Source organism: Ictidomys tridecemlineatus, chromosome 13, assembly GCF_052094955.1.
Source record: "Ictidomys tridecemlineatus isolate mIctTri1 chromosome 13, mIctTri1.hap1, whole genome shotgun sequence".
Taxonomy (NCBI): domain Eukaryota; kingdom Metazoa; phylum Chordata; class Mammalia; order Rodentia; family Sciuridae; genus Ictidomys; species Ictidomys tridecemlineatus.
This window is the reverse complement of record NC_135489.1, coordinates 47608429-47624199: the sequence shown is the minus strand read 5'-3', so window position 1 is coordinate 47624199 and position 15771 is coordinate 47608429. Positions and strand designations below refer to the sequence as shown.

Genomic DNA, 15771 nt, shown 5'->3' with positions numbered 1-15771 from the left:
AATTATTGAATAAAGAGACAAAGTTAAAACAATTTACCTTCTAAAACTTCTTTTCTTTCTTTTTTTCCCCTTCACTGCTTGGGATTGAGCCTAGGGTCTCGTGCATGCTAGGCAAGTGCTCTACCACTGGGCACTTCCCCAGCCCTAAACTTTCTGAGTTTGGGAATTTTTTATTTTCTCTTTTTAGATATATATGACAGTAGAGTTATTTTGACATATTATACATACATGGAGTATAATTTATTCTAATTAGGATCCCATTCTTGCAGTTGTACATATGAGGAGTTTACTGGTCGTGTTCTCGTATATGAACATAGGAAAGTTCTGTCCAATTCATTTTACCATCTTTCCTTTTCCCATCATTCTCCTTTCCTTCCTTCCCCTTTGTCAACTCCAATGAACTTCTATTCCCCCCCACCAAATCCTTTTTATTTCAAAAAATTTTGCTGCATGTTAAAACATGACAATCTTATATTAAAATTACTATAATTAAGACTTCATTTTCATCTAATCAAAGTGAGATTTAGGAAAATTAGATACCAGTGAGATTTTTACCTGAATCTACCCTAGCTCGACTAGTGAAGAAACACACCACACTACGTCATACTGTTCTTAAGAGGTGAGACATACCAATATCTCAATGACTGAACTAGGGTTCTAATGAGCTATCTGCTCTTGAAACAACCTCCCTATCAGCTCTTGTAACAGATCACTACTAGAGGCTCATAATAATTGGCCCTTGTCCACTGGCTGCGGGGGAGCCCAAGGTCCTAGAGGAGAGCAACTGCAAGGCAGCTAAGGCCACAATTGGCCTGTGTTCACTAATGAACAGCCTTCACAGAGACAGAGTTGGCTGTTTGAAGACAGAGCTGTCCCTGAGTCTTCCCCCACTAGGGAACCTCTTGGGTTAGTTTATTGCATCTGAAAAAATAAAGGCAACTGCTCTCTACAACAAGGAAAGATTTTAATTCTAAAAGCCAAAGTGAAACATGGAAAGACAACTGACAAAAACTTCCAAGACCAGAGCTTCAGTTTCCTTTGTTTTGATCCATAAAAGCTTTCTAAATAAAAGCTTTCTAAATCAGGGATGAAATTTTGCACTTTCACTGAAGATCACAGTTTTCAGCAGGATGTTTCCAATTAAACAAGTAACTTCCGTGTCTTTTCCTTGTCAGAAGCTGATCCATATCTCCTTATGATCTGAATCTGGTTTCTATTCTGAAGTTTTAAGATTTGAGTGACAGTCTGGTGTGGTGGCTCATATCTGTAATCCCAGTGGCTCAGGAGGCAGAGGAAATAGGATCACAAGTTCAAAGCCACCCACAGTAACTTAGTGAGGCCCTAAGCAACTTGCCAAGTCCCCATCTGTAAATAAAATATTTAAAAGTGGGGGGATGTGGTTCAGTGATTAAGCAACCCTACGTTCAATCTCTAGTTAAAAAGAAAAATAAAAAAGCCGGGTGCAGTGGCACACCCCTGTAAATCCAGCGGCTCAGGAGGCTGAAGCAGGCGGATTGCAAGTTCAAAACCAGCCTCAGCAAAAGCCAGGTGCTAAGCAACTCAGTGAGACCCTGTCTCTAAATAAAATACAAAATATGGCTGGAGATGTGGCTCAGTGGTTGAGTGCCCCTGAGTTCAATCCCCAGTACCCATCCTGGCCCCCACAAAAAAAAAAAAAAAAGATTTGATTGAGAAGACTGGCTTTTTTTTTTTTTTTTTTTTTGAGAGAGAGAGAAAGAATTTTTAATATTTATTTTTTAGTTCTCGGCGGACACAACATCTTTGTTGGTATGTGGTGCTGAGGATCGAACCCGGGCCGCACACATGCCAGGCGAGCGCGCTACCGCTTGAGCCACATCCCCAGCCCTGGCTTTCTTTCTTTCTTTTTTTAATTGGGTACTTCCCCTTAACTGTGCAATTAAACTATTTGGTGATTATTTTTTGTTTATATTTTTAGAAATAGTGTACATCATCTGAGGGATTTGGCTAATACAAATCTGAATATGATGGTAGATTAAAGGAAATCAATACATTTTTTTGGAGACCCTTGTACTAGGGTCTCCCAGGGAAAAACCAAGGAGATATACCCCTAGCCCTAACTATGTAATCTTTTAACATGTTTCTTTGTCCCATGAATTTTTTTTTTTTTGGTACTGCAGATTGAATTATGGGCACTTTACCACTAAGCTACATTAACAGCCCCTTTTAATTTTGAGACAGGATCTCACTAAGTTGCTTAGGGCCTCACTAAATTTCTGAGGCTGGCCTCAAACTTGCAATTCTCCTCTATTCTCCTGCCTCAGCTTCCCAAATCACAGCTTACAGGCATGCACCGCTATGTCCAGCCCATGAATTTCTTATAAACTGGAGGATTGAAGTAATAGGATTGATATGCTTCAAGTTTCATTTCTGTTTTTTTAAAAAATATTTATTTTTTAGTTATAGGTGAACACAATATCTTTATTTTATTTTTATGTGGTGCTGAGGATCTAGCCCAGTGCCCAACACATGGTAGGCGAGCGCTCTACCCCTGAGCCACAACCCCAGCCCCCTCAAGTTTAATTTCTTTGGCAAGAATACTTCATAGCTGTCATGAGATTTTTTTAAAAATTTTTTTAGTTGTTGATGGACCTTTATTTTATTTATTGATATGTGGCGCTGAGAATTGAACTCAGTGCCATGCTAGGCTAGCGCTCTACCACTGAACTACAACCCAGCCTCATGAAATTGTTTTTATTATATTCTTTACAGCTTCTTATACAGTGTAATATAGTGGTTTAAAATGGGAGCCCTGGCACCATGCCCCAATTTCAAATACTAGTTCTGCCCTTCATTCTTTGTATGACCTTAGACAAGCTACTTAAATGTTCTATCTCAGCTTCCTCATCCATCAAACATGAAAGGTGTGTTGAGAGACTTAAAATAATAAATACACTTAAAGCACTTTGAATGTTATTGGACATAAGGTGAGCATAGGGCAGACCCAAGATGGCTATAGTTATACTCCCTCACCAAGACTTCTAGTCAGCTATGTTTTTAGTATGTAATCAAGGTCATAAACACTCTGATGTAGCCTATGTACTTGAGGTCATAAATACTGCTTGTGAGCCTGCACTCATTTATATATTCTGTTGGCATTGTGCCTTCTTTGATCTGCACATAAAAAAGGCCTATGGAGCATGGTTACAGGACCAAGGGCAACCATCTGGGTTCAGTCTGAGGGCTCCTCTTTAACAGGCCTGCAGGTTTACAGGGAGGTGATTCACACAGAGAAAGAGTCTCATGGTGCTTAGCTTCCCCAGAGTTCACACATATACATTATAAATTCAATATTTCAACATATATAACCTAAAAAGAAACACATTTGATATTAAGACCCTTGCTAGATTACATTTACTTCCATGTAGACATAGTTTAAAATATATCTTGAATGTAAATTTAATAATTATTCCTATTTCTGTTAGGCCTCTGAATTTCCTCTAACCTTACAAACACTTCAACTTACTGCTTGAAGATCAAAAAATGTGAGGCTGAAGCTGTAGTTCAGTGGTAGAGCGTTTGCCTTGCACATGTGAGGCACTGGGTTTGATCTTCAGCACCACATAAAAATAAAGATATTGTATCCATCTACAACTGAAAAAATATTTTTAAAAAAAGATTAAAAAATGTGCATTTCTGAATTTTATGGAGTCTTTATTTTAAAAATAGGTCAATTTATCAAATTGAAGACCAAATGCCTATGTGTATTATCCTTTGTAAATAAAATGCTATTTTTTTAAATATTTATTTTTTAGTTGCAGGTGGACACAATACCTTTATTTTATTTTTATGTGGTGCTGAGGATCGAACCCAGTGCGTCATGAATGCTAGGCAAGTGCTCTACCTCTGAGTCACAACCCCAGCCCCCATAAAATGCTATTTTTGAAATAGAAAAAAAAAAAAAGGCCTTTGGAAAGACTTGGGGGTCAGGAGGACTTGCTGCTACCTCTGAAGAAAGCCTGGCCACTATCTCAACTGTGCCTTGCATCTTCTTTCACGAGCCAGGATCCCAAATTTTTGCTAAGCCTTAGCAGGACAGTTGAGAGTTCAATCGATATTAGCTATTATTATAAATCTCCCCTCCCAAAAAATCCCTTTTAACTGAACCCACAAAAGCAAATCTAATAAGTATTAATTTAGAGAATATTAACATCTTAATCATAGTAATAGTAATAATATTTTTTTTTCAGTTCTGGGGCTTGAACCCTCTGAGGTGCTCTAGTACAATGAGCACCTCATATCCTTAGCCCTTTTCACTATTTATTTTGTGACAGAATAAATTACCCAGGTTGGCTTCAAACTTGTGATCCTCCTGCCTTAACCTTATTGTTCAGAGAATAACTAATGTGTGATATTATAATAGATTGAATCTAGTAATTACTTTTCAATGTTGATGGATTTTTTAAATGCATGTTTAGCCATGATGTAGAGTTAGGAGTTATAGAACCACGGGAACCCTAGCTCCAAAACAGCTGCTCCATCTAAAATGGCTGATGAATGGCCGTTTTAACTATCACCCTTTCTTTTTGCGGGGAAGTAATGAAGATTGACTTTACCACTTGGGGTGCTTTACCACTAAGCTAAGTCCAGCCCTTTTTCCTTTCCTTTTCTTTTAAGATGCCTCCCTAATTGTCCAGGCTGACCTTGAACTTCTGATCCTTCTGCCTCAACCTTTTGAATAACTGAGATTACAAGCTTGCCCCACCATGCTCTGTCCAGGTCTCACCTGTAAGTCAGCTAAACCCAGATTCTAAACTTTGAAACTTCCTATTATTACAGTAATTAATACTGGTATATTCAGCTACTCTGAGTTTTCTTTTGAAGACCTAGAGGAAGGGACAGAAACTTGAGAATCATAATCGCTCACTGATCCATTCTGAAGGGTCCTGTAAGTTCACATATATAACAGAATGGCATTGTTGTCTTTACCTGTGGAGAAACTGGGTGTTGTTAAACATTTGAACTTGGAGTAAAGGGGAAATGGAGAGGAAAGTCTGTGGTGGGAAAAAGAAAAGCTTAATATGAATGAAAATTACAAATTTATTTCACATCACGTTATAATGCTTTTAACTTGAGCTTTGGGAGTTGGAGAGGCTAAAAGCCAGCCTTTTATTTTTGTCAGATGCTTCCTGATCAGATCAAAATAGATAACTGCAAAATGTTCTAACATTCTAGGTGGAATGTTAATTTCCTTTTATTTCATAGTTTACCTTTGGTTCAGCAAATGTATCTGTTCCATATACTCTGTTCAATTTTAGTAAAACATGATTTGCAGTATACCAAAATTAAAAAAAATATTTGTGAGCTTATGAATCAGGGTGTCTGCCACCCCCTTATTCCGTGGTGATTTCTTTCTCTCCAGTAAGTGCTAATGAAAACCATGATGATAGAGAGCCAGGAGAATATAGCATTTTTACACTGTACATATCAATAGTGCCAAATGGTGCTTGTTGACTAGTTTTTGTCTTTCTGCTTAGTCCACAATTAGAAATGTGAAGATATATATGATAGCTCATACTGAATCATGTTTCTCAAAGTGTCTCTTTGGCCATACTGAAATACTTTTGTATGGGTTAGAAGAAATAAACTACATCCAACATTTAGGAAGTTAAGTGCTATGCATACCTCACTTTGACTTTGGAAAAATAGAGAAAAAATATGAAATGCTTGTCTGGCCCTTAGGTAAAGCAGATAAATGGAATATTGAAATTTTATGGATACTAACTGATAGGTTGATAGTTGAAAACACAGAATAATACCCTTCTGTAATCATCCAAATCTGTTAATAATTGCTAGCGTGTCAAAAACAGAAAATAATACCCTTCTGTGATCATCCAAATCTGTTAATATACTGCTAGCGTGTCAACTGATAAACCAACTGATACTGACTCCTTGATAATATGATCAACAAAGTAGTTATAGGATATGATTACTGTACTGCTTATGAGATTTGGGTATCAGTGTTTAACTCACAGTGGGTTGGGGTAGAATAACTCTGTAGAAGGCACAAATATACAAATTGTCTACTAACACATTAATACCAATTAATAAATTAATACCATGATCTTAACTGACAGTGAAAAGAAGTCTTCCTTATTTGATCTATATGATTCTTTCCTTTAAAAATTTCACTTTAAAGTATCTTTTTCTTTTTTTAATTTTATTGATGGTCTTTCTTTAAAAAAGATACCTAGGCAAGGTACAGTGGTGCATACCTTTTATTTTTAATATTTATTTTTTAGGTGTAGTTGGACATAATGCCTTTATTTTATTTACTTATTTTTTGTATGTGGTGCTGAGGATCATACCCAGGGCCTCACACATGCTAGGCAAGCGCTCTACCACTGAGCCTCAGCCCCAGCCCTGATGCATACCTTTAATTTCAATGGTTTGGGAGGCTAAGACAGGAGGACTGCAAATTTGAGACCAGTAAGGACAACAACATGGCCAGACAGTTTCAAAATTAAAAGGACTGAAGATATAGCTTTCAGTGGTAGAGTGCCCATTAATAAAAATAAGCAGCCAGGCACAGTAGCGCATGCCTGTAATCCCAGAGGCTTGGGAGGCTAAGGCAGGAGGTAAGTTCAAAGCTAGCTTCAGCAAAAGTGAGGCACTAAGCAACTCAGTGAGACCCTGTCTCTATATAAAATACAAAATAGCGCTGGGGATGTGGCTCAGTGGTCAAATGCCCCTGAGTTAAATCCCCAGTACCAAAGGAAAAAAGAAAAAAAAGGGTTGAGATGTAGTTCAGCAGAAGAGGATGACTGGGTTCACTCCCCAGTACCATAATAAATAAAATACTCAGAAAGGTAAATTGTTCTTGTCAAATCCTTGCCTTTCCTTACTTTTTTTTTTAGTGTAACAGTTTTCAAAGTAATTTCTATATTTAGATGATTAAAGGAGAGAGCCAGAGAAAGTATCTCCAAGGTGCAATATTGGGAATAGGGACAAATAGTACAATTGAGCATTTCATCTTTATAACATGCATGACAAAAGCAGAAAACATTGTTTTGTTTTCAGCACAAGGCACATGAATACAGAAATATTACTCTCTTTACTTCAAAATAGAACTTAAAAGCAAAATAATAAAAACAAATTATATACCACAATTTTTACTGCATTGAGTATTTCTCAATGCTGATACCACTATGCTATTGTAAGAAAAGGAACATTAGCTTTTATTCTGTATTTTTGCTTTTTCTTAGAAAAGGATTGGGCCAACATACTTGTCTTTTAAGTGAGAACTGGAGCTTAAATAGCACATTTCCTAGGTATTCTTTATCACCTGACCTTGCAAATTGTCCTCATCGACTCTAAATTAAGTTCTAAAAAACCGGGTGCTTACCTTGTGACCAGTGCTATATTAGGTTCAGAGTAACTGTGAGATTTTTTAAATTACCATTTTGACACTGAAGTCTGCAGGGAAAACAGACTGCTTTAACAGATGTCCTGTTCCAGAGAGAGGCTGCAAAAATGCCCTCCTCCTCTCTGCACTGCTAACTTGAAGTCCTACCTAGGGTTCTACCTAAGGGCCCAAGTTTCAAGTATCTTTAAGTATTAAGTACAATATTATTAAAAATAACAAACATTTACTACCAACCTAATATGCACCAAATATTATGTTGGCCCTAGGGAATAAATGGAGAGTAAGACATGTTTCTGGTCCTCATAATAGCTTAGCATCTGCTATGAAGGTTGACATTACAAGCTGGATATGGTGGTGCATGCCTGTAATTCCAGCAACTTGGGAGGCTGAGGCAGGATGATCACAAGTTTGAGGCCAGCCCTGGCAATTTAGCAATGCCTTGGCTCAAAATAAAAACTGAAAAACCAAAACATAGATGGAGATGTAGTTGAGAGGTATAACATCTCTGGGTTAACCGCCCACTACAGGAAAAAAAAAAAAAAGCTATTATGACTAAATGTGACAACTGCCATAGGCAATAGTGATTAACTTCTAGGAGTTTCTAGAATTCCAGTGTGTGTTTGTTTTTGTTGTTGTTGTTAGTTGAATTCCAGTGTTTTTCAAACTGCAACTCATTGGTGGGTCTCAAAAGTATATTTTAAAACAAGTGCAGAGGTGCAGGTCTATAATTCCAGGGTCACAAGAGGCTAAGGCAAGAGGATTTAACGTTTGAGACCAGCCTGGGTAATTCAGCAAGACCCTGTCTCAAAACAAAAAAATAGAGTTGGGGATGGAGCTCAGTGGTAGCGTTCATTCCTCAGTACCAAAATCAATCAATCAATAAATTTTAGAGTAATTTTTTGTAGTTATGGATGGACAGTATGCCTTTATTTGTTTCATTTTTAGATGGTACTAAGGATTGAACCCAGTGCTTCACACATGCTAGGGAAGCACCCTGCCACTGAGCTATAGCCCCAGCCCTAGAGTAATTTTTTTTAAAAGTAATGTTTTTCATGTAAAAAAGTAGAGAGAATAATGTAATAGGTCCTATTTAACCATTCCCCAGATTTGAAAATTAACAAAATTTTGCATTTTTTCACTTTCATTTGGTAAATGAAAATAGGACAGATAATAGACCAGACTTGTATAGGATGGGCTAGAAAATAGAGTATATTGCACAGTGAATGTTACATATAGTGAAAGTTAAGTATTGTCCTATAAAGTATGTGTTTTTTATTTACTAAGTTCAAGGTATTAAAAAAGTTGGGGGTGGGGAGGAATAAAGGAAGGAAGGGAAAAGAGGGAGGAGAGTAAAGAAAAAAAAGGGAAAACATTGTATCTATTTGGACCCCTAGTATCCAATATGATGTTCTGTATAGAGAAGACATGGATAAATATTTGATAATGACAATAAACAATGGAGCCAGGAGCAGTGGCCCACGCCTGTAATCTCAGTGACTTATGAGGCTGAGGCAGGAGGATGGCAAGTTCAAAGCCAGCCTCAGCAAAAGTGAGGTGCTAAGCAACTGAGACTCTGTCTCTAAATAAAATACGAAATAGGGCTGGGGATATGGCTCAATAGTCAAATGCCCCTGAGTTCAATCCCTAGTACCCCAAAATAAAATAACGAAAACATGAGAGAAAAACTAGAAAAATATTCTAGGATATACTTACAATAAAGTTTTCAAAATAGGATAGCTAGCTCACAGGTTACATTTACATACTTAGCCACTATTACACAGCTAATTTTGAATACACTGCTCTATGCAATATACTAATTGGGTTGCAAAAATAATTAACACATAATCTTTCTTTCTCAGAGCTTGTTATTGTGTGAAGAGATAGCTGGGGTAAAATAATTTGTCCTCTAGGTTAAAAAATCAATATTTAAAAATGTTCATCTATTATAACTAACATAACCTGTTATAAACAAAACCATATGTATGTGTACTTGTAGTTTTGTTTTACACAATTGGGTTCATATGCATATGAATTTGATTTTTTAAAATTAAATATTATGAAATAGTCTCATAAATCAGTATTTTTAAGGGCTACCTTATGTGAATGTGTTATAGTTTATCCACCTGCTACGTGCTAGAAACTATATGATATAAAGTTTATAAAGATATATGAATTGTAATCTCTTCCCTCAAGTAGATTACAGTCATAGGGAAAAGATGGGAGATTACAAACATTTCAATTAATAATAATATTAATCATGAGGATGGGTATCTTATTTGTGTGGAAACATATCTAAATGAGTACATAATAATGGTAATGGCTAACTTAGGACAGTTGGGTAGAATTATAGCACACTCTTAGTTTTCAACCTTAATAATTACTGCTAAAAACCATTCTCTCATTCAATCTTCACAATTCTTCTAGAAATTCTATAATAAGGTGATAAAGCTAACTATAGTGGTGCTGGGAAAACTGGATATCCAAATGTGGAAGAGTGAAATTAGATCTCTATTTTCACCCTGCACGAAGGTCAAATCAAAATGGATTAAAGATTTAGGAGTTGGCCAGGTGTGGTAACGCATGCCTATAATCCCAGTGGCTCTGGAGACTGAAGCAGGAGATTGCAAGTTCAAAGCCAGTCGCAGCAAAAGCAAGGCGCTAAGCAACTCAGTGAGACCCTGTCTCTAAATAAAATACAAAATAGGGCTGGGGATGTGGCTCAGTGGTGAGTGTCCCTGAGATCAATACCCAGTACCCCTCCCCCCAAAAGACTTAGGAATTATACCAGAAACCAGTAACTATTAGAAGAAAACATAGGGCCAACACTCCACTCACTATACAGGTATAGGCACTGACTTTGTCAACAAGACCCTTGAAACTCAAGAAATAAAACCAAGAATCAATAAATGGGAAGCCAAAGTAAAAATCTTCTTCCCATGAAATGAAGCAATTGAGAGAGTAAAGAGAGAGCCTACAGATTGGGAAAAAATCTCTGCCAGTCACTCCTCTGACAGAGGATTATCCAAACTATATCAAGAACTCAAGACTTCATGCAAAAAAAAAAAAAGAAAAATAAATTACCCAGTTAATAAATAGGCCAAAGAACTAGATAGAAACTTCTCAAAAGAGGAAACACAAGTGGCTAACAAATATATTAAAAACCGCTCAATATCTTCCAGATGCAGTGGTGCATGCCTGTAATTCCAGCAGCTGGGGAGGCTGAGGCAGGAGGACCTAAGCAAATTCAAAGCTGGCCTCAGCAACTTAAGGAGGACCTAAGCAACTTAGTGAGACACTGTCTCAAAATAAAAAAAAATAAAATAAAATGGGCTGGGGATGTGGCTCAATGGCTAAGCACCCCTGGGTTCAATCCCTCTTGCCAAATAAATAAGTAAAGGTAGGAAAGGAAGATCAACAGAGGGAGTAGAGAGAACTATGGAGGAAGGAGGAAAGGGAAAGGGGAGGAGGCAAATGGGTATTGAAATCAAATTATGTTAAAATTAACCCTAATACTATGTATAATTGGAATTCTCTAAAAAAAAAATTTTTTTAAGAAGTTTTAAAAGCCAGGCATGGTAGTCCACTCCTGTGATCCCAGCTACTCCAGAGACTGAGGAAGGTTGCAAGTTCAAGACCAGTCTGGGCAATTTAGGAAGACCTTGTCTCACCAAAAAAGGCTAAGGACGTAGCTCAGTGGTAGAGTACTTGCTTAGCATGTGATAGGTATTGCGTTCAATACCTAGCACTTTCAATAAAAATTTAAAAACATGATTTAAGTCATCAAGGAACAATATATATATAAAGAACAGTATGGGTTTTAAAGTATATGTATATATATATATATATATATATATATATACATACATACATACAGTGTGGGTTTTTTTTTTTTAATATTTATTTTTTAGTTCTCGGCGGACACAACATCTTTGTTGGTATGTGGTGCTGAGGATCGAACCCGGGCCGCACGCATGCCAGGCAAGCGCGCTACCGCTTGAGCCACATCCCCAGCCCCAGTATGGGTTTTAAAGTATATATATATATATATACTTTAAAACCCATACTGTTCTTTATTTTTTCATTCATTTCATTTTGGGGAAACAGGGTCTTGCTATATTGCCCAGGTTGCTCTCCAACTTCTGGGCTCAAGTAATCCTCCAGCCTTGACCACCTGAGTAGCTGGGATTATAGGTGTATGCCAACATCCACATCTTAAAATCTTTAAATTAGCTAGCTATATGCACTATGTAAATGCTTTGGGGCATAAAATATGTGAGACTCCATCCTCCAAGGGCTCCAAACTAAGCATTCCCATTTAGGTACAATTTGGACACATATATATCATTCCTAAATATACTGGGCAGGACTCTGAGTTGTGAGTGAAAGCACATCAACTCAAAACTAAAGTGAAAGGAGGATTTTTTTTTTTTTTTTTTTTTTTTAGAAATAGGAGTTTTATTGTTTTGCTAGCAAAGAAGAAAAACAGGGGACTCCTGTCCCAGAGGGTGAGATTCTGCCCTTGCAGGGGAAAAAGAAGGAATTTAGTAGCTTCTATAACAAAGAAGACCAAGGCTTTTTTGAACTGACTCGAAACAGAGGTTCAAATAAAGGTTTTAGGACTCTTGCTTCTTTCCTTTCACTCCTACAAATCATGTATCCATGGTCTAGAGGGTTTGTAATCCCAGAAAAAGAATGTCCCTCATGATTTTCTTCCCAAAAGTCTAGAAGGCAACTCTGAAAGCAGGATCTGCCCTACCTGATCCATACAGACTGAATGTAACCAAATCATTGAATCATAATACATACTGAACAGACAAGAAAAGCACTGGATTATCAACACTACCTTCTTAGGAACAGTATCGAGGGAATCTACAAATACATTATCAGTACTCTAATTTTTTAGTAAATAATTTTGTACTCACACACATATACTTAGTACATGGTTATCTTAAGGCAATACCTGGAGCAAAATTATATGTATTTTATAAATAGGTTGAAATAAAAAAAGTTAAAAAGGAGGGAAGGGATGTTGAAAGGTGTGGAAGATGTTACTATTCACTGGCTAGCCCAACAACCACTGCCAATCCCTTCTTCCTTTCCTGCTTCTACTATAGTTGGAAAAGTTTCATACTTGCATTCCTAGTCTCCTACTTAATCTGGGTGGACATGAGACACAGTTCTAATGTATGTAAGTACCAGACTTCTGGGAAAGCTTTCACTTTCCTAAAAGGGCAGGTAGATGTGTTAGGCTCCATTCCTTCCCTTTTTTCTTTCTCTAAACACAAATGTGATGTCTAGAGCTGCTGCAGCTATCCTGCATCTAGGAGGTAACTAGCCATCCTGCTAAGGATGGGTGGTAACAGAGCTTGAGTCTCTGATGACATTGGTAAGTCCCTGCACCAGCCCTGTTCTGCCAACCAGGAGATTTCTTGTTATATGTTTTTTTTTTTTTTTTTTGGTACCAGGGATTGAACTAAGGGGCGGTCAACCACTGAGCCACACCCCCAGCGCCCTATTTTGTATTTTATTTAGAGACAGGGTTCTTGTTATATCTTAATGACAAGATAAATTAAATATATTTATGTGCTGGGGACCAAACCTAGGGCCTTGTGCATGCTGAGCACACATTGTACCACTGAGCCACATGTCCCATCCCCTATTAAATATTATTATTCCTCAAGGCCCTGTTGGGTTTCCTATAGCTCAAAGTTTTCTTAATTGCTATAAATGAGGTGAGACCAACATTCTTGAAATAGTGAAGCAAAACAGTTTTAATGTTTCTTAAAAGTTATCACAAATGACTTTCTAGGAATTACTTTCTGGGCCCTTTTTATTAAAAAACTCACAGAGAAACAATTTAAAATGATAGAATTTATTTTAATATGATATATATGTATGCACATATACTATTTTAAAAATAAGCATGTAAATTATAATCATTATAAAACAAATCAGTGCTAATTTAATGTTATCAGCGTAAAAGAACATGTACAGAAGTCAGTCTAACATTGTTGCTCTTGCCTTTTAAAGTAAAAATACATAAAAGATTTAGCGCATTGTATTTTATTTCAGTTTTCATGTTATCATCATTAAAGTATAAATACCCTTAGGAATGTGCCAACTTATAACTTACATTCAAATAACCAAAATCTCTTAACAGTTATTAAAGTACCATTAAATCACCTAAAATAAGTAATCTAAAAAATACTAGCCTAAATTAAAACCCTGAGGAATTAAAATCTTTTTACACAATAGTTTTGGTTAAGTGCAATTCCATGTAGGTAAGGACTACTTTATTTAAGGGCATACTTGGTAAGGCATAGTAAAAATAAAATCTACATAAGTAATAATCTAAACTATATTTAATTTCTTGCTACAAAGTTGTTTTGTTTTCCTAAAAAGTAGTTTTTGCATGTCATTCTGGACCTCTTCACCCATCTGCTGGCTTGTTTGCTTTATATACAGTAGTTAAAATTTGTGCACAAAGCTGAGTTGCCTTTACAATGGTTTTCAGACATAACGCACACAAAGAGCTACATGTTAGAGAGTTCATCTCCATGCTCAACCATGGCCTGTACAAACTGCTTGAAGACTCGATCCATGTAAGTGCATTGCCTTGGCCAGATTCCCTCCAGAAAACCAATATGGCCTCCATAAGAAGTAAGGACCAAAGCAACATTAGGGTTTTGCTTAGCAGTTTCTATTGGAATAGCTTGAAGAAAAAACACGGGTGGCAATATGAGAGAGGAAGGAGAGAAAGGGAAAGAGAGAGAGAGAAAGAATCATTACTGTTTTTTTCAAAGATATTGTAACATAACCTTCTTATCAATATAAAACAAAATGCCATCTAAAAAACATTTGCAATGAGTATGGCTAAATGGAATGAGTCTAATTATATCAAACATCTACATTCTTATAATAGTTCATGTTTACAGTCATGTACTAAACCACTATTTTTGGAAAAAAAAATCAACCTAAAATTTAATCATAACACAAAAGTATAGGCTGAATCTTGTTTTGAAAAATTGAAAATAATCTTAGCATTTTTGTGAGAGTTATGAATTCATATGTATGACTTATCGATAACTTTATATGAAGTTAGATTCCTGAGGCCACTGGTGGTTGTAAGGAAATATTCAAAGTTGTAAATATAATGTATGTAATAAAAACACAGATAACACCCTCCAGAAAAAAGAGAGAAAAAAATTTTATCATATGGTAATAGTATTTATCTTTGGGTACTGAAATATCTGAAACATCAGTGATTATTTTTAATTTTTCTTCTTTCTCTGAATTTGTATTTATAGTCAAGAAAAATAAAAACTGTATTTTGAAAATATAGTTGAATATATATTAAAAAATTAGAATAAAAAATATACAAAAATAGTTGGTATATTAAATATAATTCACCACCAATGACAGATTTTACATGTGTTATATAATATCAACTGAACACAAAATTTAAGGATATGAATTACAGTTTACTTATTTTTCTCCCATGCTCAGAGTTCACACAGTGGGAAATTTTTTTTTTTTTTTTTTTTTTTTGGTCCTGTGGACTGAATTCAGGGCCTGTGAATGCTAAGCATGTATTCTACCATTGAGCTACACCCACAGCCATACTCAGAAATTTCTAACACTGACTGTTACAGTCATATCAGAAAAACAAAAGGCTGTGCCACATTTGAATCATGTGAAAGATGTTGGCTGCCTGTTCTCTCAGACTGCAGACAATTGTCTACTATTTCAACGTGGCAAGACTATTTTAAGAGCTTGGGAAAGAATTGGAAATGAGTTTAAACTTCACCCTGTGGGTCAAGTTAAATGTTGGGAAATTTTTATGGCTGTAGGGCCAATGAAGTATGCAAATGGATGACGAAACACTAGACTTACTTAATCTAACAAAAACAGGCTAAACAATTACTATGTAAGTCAAGTAATATTAAAGTTGAGAGTTTCCGTTTCTGATTTGTGGTCAAAGGTCAAATGTTTCAGCCATCTAAAGCTACCTGTGCTTAAATGGGATCTTGTAAAGAAATAATGGGGGACTGGGATTGTAGCACAGTGGTAGAGTGCTTGCCTAGCACATGTGAGGCACTGGGTTTGATGCTCAGCAGCAACATGTAAAAATAAATAAATAAAATAAATAAAGATCCATAAAAAAAGAAATAATAATGGGTAGTTTATAAAAATATACATATATATTTGGGATTTTCTGAATTTTTTGCAATATATAATGCTTAGAGTCAGAATAAATGTGTATTTTTCTTATTTTATTTCCTTTTTTTGTGTGTGTATGTGTGTGTGTGTGGTGCTGAGGATTGAACCTAGGACCTCATGCATGCTTGCCCAGGGCTTTACTACTT

At 36.2% G+C, this 15771-nt stretch overlaps 1 protein-coding gene across 5 annotated transcripts in view; it reads right to left on the bottom strand.

Annotated features, from left to right (window-relative positions):
- Positions 1–13261: 13261 nt before the first annotated feature.
- The window catches only part of Abhd3 (abhydrolase domain containing 3, phospholipase), a 48781-nt gene continuing 46271 nt past the window's right edge, over positions 13262–15771 (bottom strand). For all 5 annotated transcript variants that reach the window (XM_078030285.1, XM_078030287.1, XM_078030286.1 and 2 more), the window contains one exon: positions 13262–14117. In XM_078030285.1, coding sequence (XP_077886411.1) covers positions 13939–14117 — 179 coding nt within the window. In that variant the 3' untranslated portion in view covers positions 13262–13938. The remainder of the gene's footprint in view (positions 14118–15771) is intronic.